This window comes from Megalobrama amblycephala, unplaced genomic scaffold, assembly GCF_018812025.1.
Source record: "Megalobrama amblycephala isolate DHTTF-2021 unplaced genomic scaffold, ASM1881202v1 scaffold417, whole genome shotgun sequence".
NCBI classification, from domain to species: Eukaryota; Metazoa; Chordata; class Actinopteri; order Cypriniformes; family Xenocyprididae; genus Megalobrama; species Megalobrama amblycephala.
The window spans coordinates 46,491-62,630 of NW_025953366.1; the positions used below are offsets into that span (position 1 = coordinate 46,491).

The following is a 16,140-nucleotide window of genomic DNA, read 5'->3' on the forward strand; positions in this document are numbered from 1 at the left end:
AGACTAACGGCAGCAAGCTTGAGTTTCCCCCAAACACCCACCAGTACCACTCAGATCAGAACACATTACTACAAGCTTATCATTGTGAATCGGGCTAAGGTAAGGAAATAGTTTTGAACACTGACTGGTTATGTATTTTTAACCCCAAAAAGTTGCAGACTGCTGCTTTAACTGCAAAGGTAAAACATAATAAAATGATTGTGACAGATGTGAAGGGAAGGACAATTTATATGTGAATCAGGTTTCTTGACAAGAAAGACTTCTGCATAAGATACATCTGTTCATCCTCACTCATCACTCCTCGTTCCTCATGGTGCAATTAGACAATTGAGATGTCCTTCAAGATGGCTCTCTTTGACCGGTTTCAGGGTGACAGGCTGCAGGATGGAGGAGCAAGGACACATCAGTTTGAGTACTAAGCATCCCCTATAGACACTTGCTTCATTCATGATTGAATCAGCCGGTTTGAACAAATAGTTTGAATTAATGATTCCATGAATCTCTTATTATGACTTGCCGCCACCTACTGGCGGTTTTAGTTTCATAATTAATAGTATTGTTTCATTTTTGCTAACATTGCTTATTTATATATCATAATGTTTTATTTTGAAAATTAATCTCATATTTAGGCAATTGTAATTTCAGTGTAAATTTATTTTGATGATTGGTAAGATGGATTTTGTTGATATGGAGTTAATTCATATAACAGCCCTATTAGTGTAATTAATTAGAGATGATCAACAATATGTAACTTTACTTTTTAAATAATAATAAGGTGCTCTTTTTTTCACTTAAGCACCTGCCTCCCAAAATGTCTGTATTTCCCTGTGAGGCAGCCCTTCTATCAATACCATAAGATGACATCCTAGCAGTAGTTTGTGTTGTCCAGTGGAAGAGAATTAGCTGATAAGTTGGAAATGGAGGCAGTCTTTCCTCCTCAAAGAGCAGATATTAAAACTGTCTACTAATACTCAGAGTTAGCTGACATGGGGTCTTCTTCAAAGAGCATGTACTTTACAAGAGCCCCATCTAGTGTCCTAACAGTTCACCTTTCCAGGAACAGCCTTCACCTTCATCTAATAGAAAGCTTTTAAAACTAGAAATATAAATACATGAGTCTAATCAACTAAGAATTGAGTGAGTTGAACTGCTAGTTAGCTTGAGTAAAAGGTGTTGAAATCACATCCCAGAATGTAGAGAAACACAATGACCACTTCTCAAACGATTAAGCATTAAAAAGTTACAACTTTTTATTAACTTATAAGAAAGATGAAAATCCATATGTAACAGGAAAAACCTGTGAAAGAGAGAGATTTGCACATTTAGAAGAATTTTCTATTTTTCATACAAACAGATGATGTTTAAAACAAGTTAAACATACTAACCTCTCTTCGCAGCTCTTCAGGAACGTGGCAGTAGAAACTGAACTGACCATACAGAAAAATTCAAGTGAATTCGATCATTTCCATCACTCAGTGATAATATTCTACAATACAAACACATCAAGAATACACAATAATTAATAACAATCACTTCAAACAAACAAAGCACATCTGAACATGCTTTATAAATAGAACTGAAAGACAGACATAGACAAAACATCTGTAACAGACACATGTGAAGTAGTGAACATTCACCTTGAACGCCCCACCCCACTGAGCAAATTACGTCCAGAAGACGTCTTTTTGAGGTCTTGTCTCAGGTTGAAAAGACGTCCACTGAGGGGCCAGAATGAAAGTTTTTATGACGTCTTTTTTGACGTCTTCTGGACATCCGATATAGACGAACACGCAGAATCACCAAAGGAGAAAAATCACAATTTTTAAGCCACCATCGTGGAGATGAGTGTTTGCTTTAGTTGGGCTCTTGACTCTTGCCTTATTAATATTAGTTTGTTTGGGCTGTAACTGAGTCATAACAGCCAGACAAGTAAAGAGAAATGATCAGGTGTTGGTTATGTTTTCACATAAGCATTATTTGACCTGAATCACTGAACTCATGAAGAGCCCAATCTCTGAGTTAGATTAACATTATTGATTACAGCAGAACTGTGATTCTACAGCAGAAGATCAGCTTTATCAATGCGATTCACATGATTTCAGAAAAGGTGTGATGAACAAAAAAAAGTATTTATTTTAGGCACACACAGACATCAAGAATCAGCCTGTGAATCTCAACAGTGGTGACCATCATAAAGCATGTTGCAGTGCATTCTGGGAGCCACCAATCAAAATTCATCCATGGCTCCCATCATGCTTACCATTTGTTCAGAGTTGATCTGTTGATCAGAATATGTTGCTTGTCACCGTCGTTGAGATTCACAGGCTGATTCTTCATGTCTGTGTGTGCCTAAGATTCTGGCCCCTCAGTGGACGTCTTTTCAACCTGAGACAAGACCTCAAAAAGACGTCTTCTGGACGTAATTTGCTCAGTGGGACAGGTCTCCTCACTCTCCTCACATGAAATGCAAGAACTTGGCAGTAAAATCTTTACAAAAGGCAGAATGTTACACATAACAATTATTGTAGCACAGAATGAACACATTTGTGAAATGCACTTAAAACCCCATTTAGATGATCAACACAATTAAAAGGCTTGCACAGCAGTCAGTAACATATGACATATAAGATTTAAAGGGGATATAACACAGTTTCTGCCAATTTCATGTTAATCTTGAGTACCTATAGAGTAGTACTGCATCCTTCATGCCTCCGAACAGTCTTTAGTTTTATCGGATTTATAAAAATCAGATACAGCTGTACCGCTTCTTTCGGAAAACAGTCGAGCTCCTGGAGGTGTGCCGTGGGCAGAGCTAAAGAGTCATGACCATGCGCAGCTTTTGTGTAGCGACCGTCTAAACAGCATGTATTTAAACACACACAATATCCCCAGGATGACTTTGGATTCAATATATGTTTGTGTTGTTTACATAATATGCAGTTCCGACTCATGACCGGGATCTTTTATCACTAGGACCGCTCCATCTTCAGTTTCAAATGACCTGCAAATCCAGCGTCGAACTGGGCCTTGTTTATAAAACATAACTGAAATCCCTCTTCCTGGAGGAGTGCCCATAAAAGGAATTCCACTCTTTATGACGTCATACAGGGACATACTTGGAAAAAAACCTTCCAAAACTTATACGAATCCTGAAGGAGCGTATTTGGCACAGAAATTCTCCGTCATACACCCAACGGTGCACATGTTCTATGAAGAGAACTTGCATCTTAAAGTATGACATTACTATGAATTTGTTCAAAATAAATCAGTGTGTTATTGGGTCTCGCAGTGTAAATGCTAGGTGAAATCCCTTGCTTGATTGAGGACATTATGGTGGTTCCTTATATCCTCTTCTACTTGCCTCACTCATGTTTCCTTGGTCTTTCACTGGGCTTTTTTTCTATTGGGAAGGTCGTGCTCTCCAGAGGAATCTGTATGGTAATCTGTTATCGGTCATGGTCGGGTTTGATCAGGGTCCATGTTTCTAATCCGTAAAGAAGAACTGGCAAAAGAAGTGTCCGGAAGAGGCAAAAATAGTTTTTGTGGAGATGTTAGTCCTCGTTCCACATGCACCACTTGAGGCAAGCGAATGCCTTGGCTGCCTGTCCAATACTCCTATGAATCTCTACAGTGGATGCCACTTACTTCTCCTGAACAAGCGACCCTACATATCGAGGTAGACAGTGACCTGTGAGCCATTGGTTGCCATCACTTTGGTTTTGTCTGCATTGATTTTCAAACCATATGAATGAGCGAGGTGAGTGATAGTGTGCATTATATTCATAGTTTCAGCATCACTGTCAATGAATATGGTACTGTCTCTGGCAAGCATTAGATCGGTTAAAAAGTGATCTTTATCGTACTGGACTCCACGCATACCCTGGAAAGCCTTTCTCACGACAGCATCAGTTACGATGTTGAATAACAGGGAGATGACATCCCCTTGATGAACTCCATACTTGACCAAAACCAGATTCGTATTTGGCTAGTTGATCCTTGATCGGATGCATGAAGGAGTTTAATGAACTTCTGGAGAATGAATTCCATCTTTAGTGTCTTCCACAAGGCCTGCGAGTAGATACAGTTAAATGCTGACTTTAACTCAATAAAGACAATGATGGTTGGCTGTCCATATTGAATTCTTTCTTTCAGCAGCTGCCCAAGTACAAAGATCTGGTCACAGCACCCACGGATTACTGCTTTTTTTTTTTAAAATGTGCATGATTATGGCTTTTCTCCATGTGCTTGGCACATGTTAGTTAAACGAGATGGCTTGAAGAAGTATGTTTAGATGACGATGCAGGACATCTCCTCCAGGCTTAATAGATTCTATAGGGATCTACTCCCGGTACCTTGCCATTTTCAGTGATCATATAGCCGCCTTCACTTCAAGAGGTGATCATCACATGAAGTTGTTGGTCGATTTGTTTTTCTCACTCCGTCTTTTGAATGTACGATAGAGAATGTGGTATTTGTGTCTGGATGCTGCTTGTTCAAGATCAGCTGCCACCTGATTCCAGTACGACTCTTGTTCCACTTTCCACCTTAGTCTGACTTCTTGATTAAGCTGGCAGTAACGCCTTGACCAACTTTGCCTGCTTTCGTTTCTCTACCAGCTCCAAGCACTCAGTTGATATCCATGGTTGTGTTTGTCAACAGGTGATCGTGCACATGGGTGTGGCACATTCTATTATTGCACCTGAAAAGCCTTTCTTCATCTACATCCAACACTGACAAAGCCACAAAATGGTTGGATAAGGCTATTTGGAACTCCTGTTTGCGTGGAGGGTCTGTCAGCAGTTTCCAGCAGAGCCACACTACTGGGGCTAGTGTCCTCTATGAACGATGCACAACAGCCATTTAAGGAGTCCCAATCCGATTAAGGGCCACTTCCTCTAGGTCACCATTCTCCTGAAAGAAAGAAACAGATTCACAGAAGGTAAAGCAAATTATCAGGATTGATGATTCAGTGGCACATACAGAAAAATGTGTTTTCCCCTCTGATGTTTGTGAATGTAAAGACCTCTTAGGGTTTCTGAGTGATAAATTCTGAATAAAGCCACAAACAGAGACATAAACCACCAAACCATTTTTTTTAGTTCTTCAAATACATGACCAGCAATACACTGTTAGCGAACATCCCGAAGCCTTTCACAATGCTGAGAGTGGCGTTTTAGATGAATATGTAGATATGTGCTGTGCACTTTCCTCTCAATGACAAAATAAACACTCAACAAAAATCACAGCAGTTACATTTGGAGATGTTCCTGTTGACAGTGGTGAGGAAACCACAGTTAAGAAAGCAGGAGGGCGGAGACACATCGACATGTAACGTAATCATATTATGTGAATCGGTAGTTCAAAAGGTGTTTACCAGCCAGAGCCAGAAACAAGCCGTTTTTGAACAAACTTTGTTTTGGTCTGACTTTGTTTGAAATCATGTCTTTAGGGCACAGTTCTCACAGATCTGAATCTGTTGTTAATTCAGTTTTTTTTGCAGACAGACAGATTCAGAGCTCATAGTATCTCACCTGATGATCATCACGCATTCTCCTGTTTCCTGTTTGAACAATAACAACAAACTCTTACTTTGGCAAATTAGAATAAAAATACATACATGCAATAAATCTTCTATTCACATTTTGAATGATCAGCTGTATGTAATACTTGCTTTTTTGTCTTGCTTTCCTTCTCCTAGATTTCCAGTGGTGATAGTAAATCCCACCAACAGTAACAAGCAGCAGAACAACAACAGCAACTATTCCTGCTGCAGCAGCTGAAGACAAACCTGAATCTGGAATAGCTAAAGACAGACAGTAAATATTACTAGAGATCATTTGATAATTTCAGTAGAAAGACGTATGATATTGATTTATTTCTGATTTATAAAATAGCTGGTTTATTTTTTTGATAAATCTGTTGGTTTTTTTTATATCAACAGCAGCCACAACATCAGCACTGTGTGCTTAACAGGAAACAATGTTCACAGGAAAACTGACTGATATTATGGATTGTATGGATTGTTCTTATTCTTATTCTTATAATAGACTTCAAATGTAAAAATCATAATGCAACTTAAAACTCAATGTGACAATTGTCTGTGATGATAGATTATCTCAATTATATTTTAATATGGAGTCAAAGCTCGCTTTTTTAAACAGGCCAGAATGAAATTACAGTTTTGGTTTAAATGTAGTAAACCATTTTAAAATTCCTGACGGGGAATTCCACAGAATGATTAACTCTCACCAGTTACAGTAACACTGACACTCCTAATGATGCTGAATCTGCTGCTGTTGATCAGCAGTTTATATTCTCCAGAGTCTGTGTTTCTGGTGTTTGTGATGGTCAGAGATCCAGTCTGATGATCCAGCTTCAGTCTGTCTCTGAATCTCTCTTCACACTGAACATCTGTACAGATCTTACTCTGATCTCCAGTGATTTCAGCGATGAGAATCTCATTAAAATACCACATCATTGAATCATTCAGTTTTTTTCTAAAACCAGGATCTAAAGTGACAGATTCTCCCTCCTTCACTGACTTTCTCTTCATTTCATCTCGTTCAGCAGCAGAAACACCTGAAACACAAGATAGACAACAGATTGGAGGATGTTGTTTCGGGGGGGAAAACACATAACATGAGAACTGTGGATATGAAAGCGATAAAACATGCTCTCTTGACATTCAGTCTGAAAAACAACATTTTACACATTTTGTGCTTATAAACACAAGAGGTGGGTATGATAATATAAATCTCTAATCAAGTAAAAGTACAAGTATTTATAGAAGTAATGACTTAAGTAGAAGTAAATGTAATAATGTTATTAATTACTTAATTGCGAGTAAAAAAAAAAAAGTATCTAATGAAAATTCTATAAGTATTCAGCAAGCAAGATGATGAAGTCAATGAAGCATGTATTACAATAAAGATCCACACATGACAGATGGAGTGTCATCTTGCTGAACCTTTTTGCCATAACAACATTATTATTTACACAGATACAAATAATAATACTATATAATATCTATTACTATTTTAACTACATTAATTTTATTACATAAGATATCTTTGCAACATCCATAGTCATTTATATTTAAATCTACAAATGTTTTTGAATAAAATACACCTCTGAATGTCAGCAAAAATAACACAAAACACGTTAATGGTTTAATTTGTAATTAATGTACAAGACTTGATTTTAAACATAATGACTCACCATATAAAGCAATAATGAAAGTCTTTTCACTGTCGCTGCTGCCACTGCTGATCTGTAGTTGATAAACTCCAGAATCTGTGTTTGTGATGTTCATGATGGTCAGAGATCCAGTCTGATGATCCAGCTTCAGTCTGTCTCTGAATCTCTCAGTACCTTCATTACACTGAACATCTGTACAGATCTTACTCTGATCTCTATTGATTTGAGCGATGCGAATGTCATTAAAATACCATCTAATTCTGTCTTGATGTTTTGTTTGAACACCAGTGTGTAGAGTGACTGAATCTCCCTCCATCACAAACACTCTGTCGGTATCAACACCTGATGCACCTGAGAAAGAAATGAACAGTTCATTATAAGCAAACAAAATAATAGAATATTAATATTCTAATATATTAATAGAATAATATATTTTAACAGTTTGTGAGTAGAAAAATGTCTGGATTCATAATGTAGATTTTAGTGAATTTCTCTGGCATTATACATGTCACAGTTGTGGATGTCCTGTAAAGAGCACATTTATTAATTTTCAAATTGTTTGTCATAAATCAACATCTCAGGAAAATGTTATGGGGTTTCTATTCAAATTATGACTTTCTGTTACAAAACAGGACATTGATTTCATGTCCTCAGTAGAAGACACCAGTACTTAAATCATGTTTATCAGTGAAGGACACACCAAGTGAATAGGGAAAGAAATTACATATCAATATTCCTATGGAATATTAGATATTATTGTGAAAATGTTGACAACTATTACTCCCACTTTTTTTCCCATTACATGTTGCTCCAATAACACATTAATATGCAAATTAGATACAGTGTAGAGGTTAAATGCATTGAATGGGAAAACCCATGTATGGCTATTTTATTGAGACTCAATTCGGATTCATGACAAAAGACTCCAGACATGACTCAGACTTCAGATGAAGACTTGTGAACATCTCTGGTAAAACGACACAGGTTGCCATCTTGTAATTACGGATACAACATGGCATGAGCGCAGCATAAGCTCATTGTTTTTGTTCAGGAGAAACTATAAAAGGCAGCTGCTGTTCGTTTTTTGGTGCTCGTCTGTCTACAAATCTGTTGAGCCTTATGGAACGCACTGATGACGTGTGTGACATGTCTAAGAGAGCAGGTGCGCAGAGGAAACGAAAATAAATATGTTGACAGGTAAGACATTGTATCGGATGGAATGCAACGACTGGAAGAACATTTTTTGGTCCTGAGACATCCACATCAGATATATGTACATGTTTTAATATTTAGACCACTTCTATTATTGATTGCTATCAGGATGTGAAGAGAATTTCAACCAGAAAAAAAATTGCCTACCCAACCTTTAAATGTACAAGACTTGCTATAAACATGACTCACCATGAACAGTAACACTGAAGATCTTTTCACTGATGCTGCCGTTGATGATTTCTAGATGATAATCTCCAGAGTCTGTGTGAAAACCTGAAAAAGAAATGAAGTTCATTATATGCCAAACAAAAACATTTACATATAGTCCACAACAACATGAAATAACTTAGTTAAGAGAAATGAACCAGTTCAAAAGTTTAAACATGCACAATGTGTCATGATTAATGATAAATTAACTTGCCAGCATTTCTTGCATATTTAAACCCTTTCCAGCAGTGACTTTAGTATGAGATCCAGCTTTTCAGACCGAGGATGGATGAAGGACTCATACAGACAACTATTACAATAGGTGGAAACATTCACTGACGCTCAAGACAGAAACACAGTAAGAGCCCTTTTGAATTGGGCAATCGGGGAAAATTGAACTTGTCTTGTTTTCTAAACATGCATAGCTTATGAAGGGCAATACTAAATAAAAAGATCTTCAAACTAATTAAAAATTTTAAAAGTTTACACCCCAGCTCTTTGTGTTTCCTTTTTGAGTATCACTGAATTTTTTCACCTTTTGTAATAGCTTGATTCCCTCAACTGTCCTCAGTGTGAAATAATAATAATAATACAAATACTACGTATACAATGCTCATTCATGTGTGTAAAGGAAACAAAAGCATATTCAGTACAATAAGCAAAACATAATTTTCAGATATTTAAGGGGGACATACCAAATCACATTTACACGGACCTTAATATTTTTCGACACGACTTTGACTTTCTTTCTTTCTTTTCGAGGCGTCGCACCTCACAAAACTTCAAGTAGGAAACTTCCGGTTTTTATCGATGAAAGTAAGATTTTAATTCAATTTAATTTAAAAATTTAAACAAATGTGTTGCCATGGTCGAGCAAAAACACAGATAACGAAATACACACATTTCTGTCGAATATAAAAAGATTAGCGCTGATAATTGAGTTACTTTCGGTTTCGTCCGGAAGAGAGATACTAGCCTAAATATCTTACCATGATCGAGTAAACAACAGAGCAATAAGGGCAAACTAAAGAAAAGCTTCATTTTCACCACATTTCCTAAGACATGTGAAAGTAATAGGTTAGTTCAAAAGTTGTGTTGTGTCTGGAAGGGATGTTGTAACGACCGGAAGTGAAGTAAAATTTCATAATAAAATAACAGTAAATTAATTTGCTACTTATCAGCTTGTATTTTATTAACGATTTCACATACCCCCAACCCTAAACCTACCCGTACAATACTGCAAATACAGTTATTAAATTAAATAAATAAATACTAAATGAAGCAATATTGATCTGCGCATGTCTACACCACTGTTCCTGTTGACGGTCTTCATACATTAAAATGTCGTATTTTTTGCAATGCTTTGAGCGTGCTCTGTAGATCCCGCCTTCTCGTAAACGATCGGAAAATTATGTACAATCCCTGCACGCTATTGGTCAAATTACTTTTCAGTCATTCATTTCCTTCAGCAAGTATGAAAATAAAGTTAAAACTGGGACATTTTAGGCAATTTAGAAATCCTGGCCAGGACATGTCCGGGAAAAAAGAGGACGTATCACTTTAACTCACAGTGTGGTTTTGTTAGTCTAAAAATTTAAAAGCCCTTTTCCTAAAACATTGATATGTTTTATGAAAGAAAAAAAAAAAAAAAAAACGAGCAGAAGAATGTTGTAGTTTAGTATTCTGTAAATGTATAGTATAATTTGGCATTGCATTATTTTGGTTGTGGAGATGATGAATTTAAACATCTTTTACATCCCCAAACTAGTAAGAGACCAACTCCATTAGTTATAAATATTGACTGTCAGTTATATATTCACTATAACATGTGTATTTAAAGACTTGATTTACCTTATATTTGTTAAACCATGTTGTTCAGGAAGAAGCGAGGCCTTTCCTAAGCCTATACTAGCCGGAAAAATGTTTTTAGTGTCTGGTATACACTCAAAACGCACATCACTGTAGATGTAGACAGCCTTAACCCAAGCATAAAAACATCACAGAAACTCTTCTAAATTGCCAACATAATATTAAACACTAAAACGTCTAACTTTACTGAAAAGTGTGTAAAATAACAATTGATTTCAACATTACTCTCCTAATGCAGTATCAAAGCATGCTGGAACTAGATTCACTGTCCAGTTATGTCAACAAACATTTATGTAGTCATCATAACATTTTACAAATTTAAGTGGATGAACATAATAAAATTAATTTGTGACAACATGTTCTAATTTTAATGTGTTGCTCATGTTAACAAATTCAAGCAGCAAAAATCCTTATTTTCAGTGTATTATTTAGCTGTCAATAATGTGTGTAGTTTATCAATGATACATGACAAGAATCTAGTTTGGAGAATACAGAACTGTGACTCTTCTTTCACTGATGTTAGTTTTGATTCAGTACTTTATTACTCTGTAAAGCAGGTTTATCTAGAGAGGAGAGGACTGTGAGGCTCAGCAGGACAGGAAGAAACTTTTCACCTAGCTGAACACAGATAAAACAAAATGGCCCCTGCCATGCAAAAGCTGTTTGTCTATCCAGCTGCAGCAGATGAAGAAAACCGACCGCAGCAGGTTTCAGTTTGTCTAAATTAATGAGTTGCAAGAGTCACACCTCAGTGACAGATGTCACACAGTTTTAACTGTTTATTTTTGTCATATATACGCAATAATTGATTATTCAATAGAATTATAAAACCATTTGAAGTTCTTAATTCAAAGAGATGTGCAAAACGTTCTTCCTTTATGTAGCCTATTTAATGTATTCAACTACATTATCAAGGTTAAATGATAAAAAATTATTTTTCCAATATTAAAAAATATTGGCCTGGTTTCACAGACAGGGCTTAGACTAAGCCAGGATTAGACCTTAGTTCAATTAGGACATTTAAGTAGCTTTTGTAAATGTTCACTAGAAAAAATATTACTGTGTGTGTCTTGAGACAGAACAATGGCTTAGACATATTTTAAGATATATCAGTACAAGTTGCTTTAAGTTAAAACAGCTCAAATATGCATTTTAGTCTAGAACTAGACTTAAGCCTCATCTGTGAAACCGGGGGTTAAAGTTGTAATAAGAGCTGGAAAAAACTTTTTTTCAAATTTAAGGCTGTATGACATGCGTTCAGGTTGTTTGAACTAGGAGGGTCAAACTCTGTCGGGGGAGGATTCACACAGACTGAGTGTTTTCAGCGGATAGTCTTTTTAGATCAGACACTGAACGGGTAAAGAAAATGTTTCACATGTTTGTTTTGTTCTGTATGTGCTGGTGGAGTCTGACTGGTAAGTTATAAAAACATTTTTAAGGCTTAATATTTCAGAACAGCGTATGCTGTTCACTTCTGTTGTTTGCCAGAGAATTTTGAAATTGTGATTTACAGGCCTGGAAAATGTATTTAAAATTTTAAAGCCAAGGGAAATAATGGAGATTTCTATACTGATTAATTTTAAGGATTAATAAAGAACATACAAATACTAATAGCCATGTCTTAAAATTATTTTTAAAATACCTTGATAATCATGAACAACAACAGAAGTAAAAAAAAAAAAAAATTAATTAATTAGTCAAAAAGCAATTAACATATTTCAAAAGACAGGGGCTGGTTGCACCAGCTGATTGTAAGGTCTTTGCTTGGGTCAGCTATTTCCAGCAATTCGATACAAATTTACACCTGTTGCTAAAACTAAAACTACAACCAGGTGCAACTACACCAGTTGATGATTCACAGCGGTTACACTCTTTGCTAAAAATAAAGAACTGAACTGCTCATGTCATCATAACAGGTAAGCCACTGCACCATCTGATTTCAATGTGTAAACATTATACCGAATGAGGTTTTTATATCCTTACATCCCTGTACATCCTTACAACGCAAACGTCCTGAGCATGTAAATGGTTATTTATTTAAAATCGGGAATTGTCCCTGTTTATTCAAAGTGTGAGTGTCAGGGTTCTGTTTATTTTATTTGTCACATGCTTCTTTGTTCTCAGTTTTCCCACCACTTGTTAGTTCCCTTGGTTACCCTGATTGAGTTCATTAGTCCCAGCTGTGTCTTCTTAATTTTAATCTTGTTTGGTCCTTGTTTGCCCAGTATATATTCCCTGTGTTCTCCCTCTGTCTTGGTCAGTTCTCGTTTATGTTAGGTTGTATATGTTTTCTCTGAGTTTTGTCATTAAAGACCTCTAAGTTGAAGCTCCATCGTCCGTGTGTGTTCCCCACAACTAACCCCTGACAGAAGAACTGACTGTTACAACACCATCCTGACTGAGGACCGCCCTTCTGGGAATCCATTCATTGCTATCCTCCAACAAGTCCTCAAGTCCTCAATGCAGTGATGAGGATGGCCGCCATCCCTGAACCTCGTCGCGAGATGGCCGCCACTCCAGAGCCTCGTCGTGAGATGGCCGCTGCCACGCCTGAGCCCTCGGTCAAGATGGTCGCCGCCCCGCCTGACCCCTCAGCCAAAACACCCACCATGCCTAAGTCCTCTCCAGAGCTACTACAGAACTTCTGGCTGATTGACTTCTGGTCAGAGCCGCGAATCGTCCAGAGGCAACACTGTCCTTTGTCCCGAGTCCAGAGGCCACACTGTCCTTCGTCCCGAGTCCAGAGGCGATTCTGTCCTTTGTCCCGAGGTCAGAGGCGACTCTGTTCTTCGTCCCGAGTCCTGAGGCGACTCTGTCCTGAGTCCTGAGGCGACTCTGTTCTTCGTCCCGAGGCGACTCTGTCCTTCGTTCCCGAGGCGACTCTGTCCTTCGTTCCCGAGGCGACTCTGTCCTTCGTTCCCGAGGCGACTCTGTCCTTCGTTCCCGAGGCGACTCTGTCCTTCGTTCCCGAGGCGACTCTGTCCTTCGTTCCCGAGGCGACTCTGTCCTTCGTTCCCGAGGCGACTCTGTCCTTCGTTCCCGGGACGACTCTGTCCTTCGTTCCCGAGGCGACTCTGTCCTTCGTTCCCGAGGCGACTCTGTCCTTCTTCCTGAGGTCAGAGGCGACTCTGTCCTGAGTCCTGAGGCGACTCTGTTCTTCGTCCCTTCGTCCAGAGGTGACTCTGTCCTTCATTCCCGAGGCGACTCTGTCCTTCGTTCCCAAGGTGACTCTGTCCGACATCCCGAGGCGACTCTCTCCTTCATCCCGAATCCCGAGGCGACTCTTTCCTTTGTCCAGAGTCCAAAGGCAACTCTCTCCTTCGTCCCGAGTTTTTTTTTGGGGGGGCACCATATACCCGTAGCCAGAGTGGCCGAGCCTTTACTGCCCAACCCGACATGGCGCCCCAAACTGCCCGATCCGCCATGCCCCCCCGCACTGCTGGTACCACCCTGGAGACCTCTAACCGGTCTGCTCCTGCCCACACCTTTGACTAGGTGATATTTAGACGTGCAATATGCATGCAAAACAGGTATTAATTCTACGCAGGACTTAAGATGCATTTAATATCCAGCCTTTAGTCTTACAATCAAGTGCCATCCAGCTGGTGCAACTGGCCACTGGTTTGTAAAAAATCCTTAATCTGTTCCTGTTCATGTCCTCCAGGTGTGTTTAATTCGGTGTCAGTGATGGAGGGAGATTCTGTCACTTTATACAACAATGTTACTGAAATATATGAAGACGACGACATACTGTGGAAATTTGGAGCTGAAAACTCTCTGATAGCTAAAATCAGCATTGAGAACCGAATCTTCTCTACATCTGATGGTCCTGATGGGAGATTCAGAGACAGACTGAAGTTGGACGATCAAACTGGATCTCTGACCATCACAAACATCACAACTGAACATGCTGGAGATTATCAACTAGATATAAGGGGAGTGAAACTGACAACAAAAACATTCAATGTTTCTGTCTATGGTGAGTAGAGATAATTTGTCTTGTCCTTCACAACCGAAATGCTGAATATTTTAATGTTTACAGATCGGCCCCATTCAGAGCCTCACTGTAGCAGATTTTTGATTTTCTGGTGGACAAACAAAATACATTTTTGTGGTAATTGACATTATGCCAAAAATGCATTAGACCGAGCTTAAAGGCAGGGTAGGTAAAAAAATGTTGTTCCAAATTTGTTTAAACTTTCTATATATATCCATGCATAATTAAAATGTAAGAACTCTGATAAAAAGAGTATAAAAATCGAGTGACTCTATACCGTTTAATCTGTATTAAACACAGCTCATTATTTCCATCCGGGACGAAACATAGGATTGGCTTAGGCGACTGTCACTCTCTCGCAACCATGGCAACCACCCTTTTGCCACACATGACCTGCCCACTTGCGTGCACACATTTGATTTGGGGAATTCAAGAGGCACGGATCCTAGGAATACCAAAACAATGGCAGAGAAACAGCAAGCAAAATTCACAGTACCGGCCTATGCAGTTAGTGAAGGCAAACCAGGCAAAAAAAGGAAGACAGTAACAGTACAAGAAAAGGCAATGAACAAAAAGTCTTTGGATAAACAAAGAAATAAAACGCGAGTTAATATCGGCGTGGCTTTCCAGCGATGGCGAGAACTGAGGGAACTCAAGGGGCTGAAAAGTGACTCCTTGATGGCTTTATTTCTGCTGGACAGGTAAATCTTTCTTTTTGTATTTTGATCATACATATTTTTTTGTTTATTTGTTCATGAAGTATGTGTCATTAGCACACATAGCTGCGTAATATAGCTAACATAACATTACTTAGCGAGCCGTAGTAGAGACGATAAATAATCTATAGGCTTGCTCAAGATGATAGCTATAGTGTTGAATTGTGCATAATTTTGCTTTAGATAACTAAATACATGTTTAACAGATAGTAGGCCTAACGTTACTCCGCATCTAGGAACTTTTCTTAGAACTATATTTACCTTCTGTCTAACTCTTTTACCATGTTCACCTGTAAGTTTACCTGCATGTTTTTTTTTCGCCTTTGTTTTGTCTTTATATTCTCTACCTATGTTTACTGATGTCTTTATCTTGTATCTGTGTGTGTCGTACACACTTTGTTGTATGTGTGTGTTATTATTTTGTGTCTGCAATGCAGTTGTGAGTTGATATTTGAGTGTATGTTACTCTGTTTATCTGTAGAACAACGTATATGTTATGAATCTTACACGAAATTCATCTTCATCACAGTGTAAATGATGGTAATGGAAAAACGTGTATCATGCAACCTGTTTTTAGCTTTGCCTTATAGATAACTAGCTCGTTAGCGAATCAAAAAATATATATTTTAAACTTTACCAATATCAATATGCTAGCTTGATAGTGAGTACTAAAAAACATCTTGTTTGTTTATCTTCATAATTATAAAGTTATTTTTATTACATGTGATTCTGACATGATGTCACTACATGCACTGTGCTCCTTCCTCTCCGCTCGTCTCAGGTAAATAATGCGTCTTCCAGCTCAGTGGTCGGAGTCGCGCGTTCATGCGTTTTAGGGGCGTGGCTTTGGAAGGAGCCCAGAAGGGAGGGGGTGGAGTGAATGGAAATAATGAGCTGTCTTTAAAACAGTCGTGAGAGGTCTACAGACACTCGATTTTTATA

General features: G+C 38.2%; 1 protein-coding gene and 1 long non-coding RNA gene across 2 annotated transcripts in view; both read right to left on the reverse strand.

The window, feature by feature from the left end:
- Positions 1-1,225: 1,225 nt before the first annotated feature.
- Positions 1,226-1,732, reverse strand: LOC125261480. The gene is made up of 2 exons (XR_007183318.1): positions 1,386-1,732; positions 1,226-1,297 (listed from the first exon to the last, which is right to left on the reverse strand). It is a non-coding gene; the product is annotated as an uncharacterized LOC125261480 (long non-coding RNA).
- Positions 1,733-2,378: 646 nt separating this feature from the next.
- LOC125261482 overlaps positions 2,379-16,140 on the reverse strand; it is a 50,801-nt gene continuing 37,039 nt past the window's right edge. The window contains exons 11-14 of the mRNA XM_048180043.1: positions 6,250-6,579; positions 5,672-5,803; positions 5,532-5,560; positions 2,379-4,911 (exon numbers count right to left, since the gene is read on the reverse strand). Coding sequence (XP_048036000.1) covers positions 4,861-4,911; positions 5,532-5,560; positions 5,672-5,803; positions 6,250-6,579 — 542 coding nt within the window. The 3' untranslated portion in view covers positions 2,379-4,860. The remainder of the gene's footprint in view (positions 4,912-5,531; positions 5,561-5,671; positions 5,804-6,249; positions 6,580-16,140) is intronic.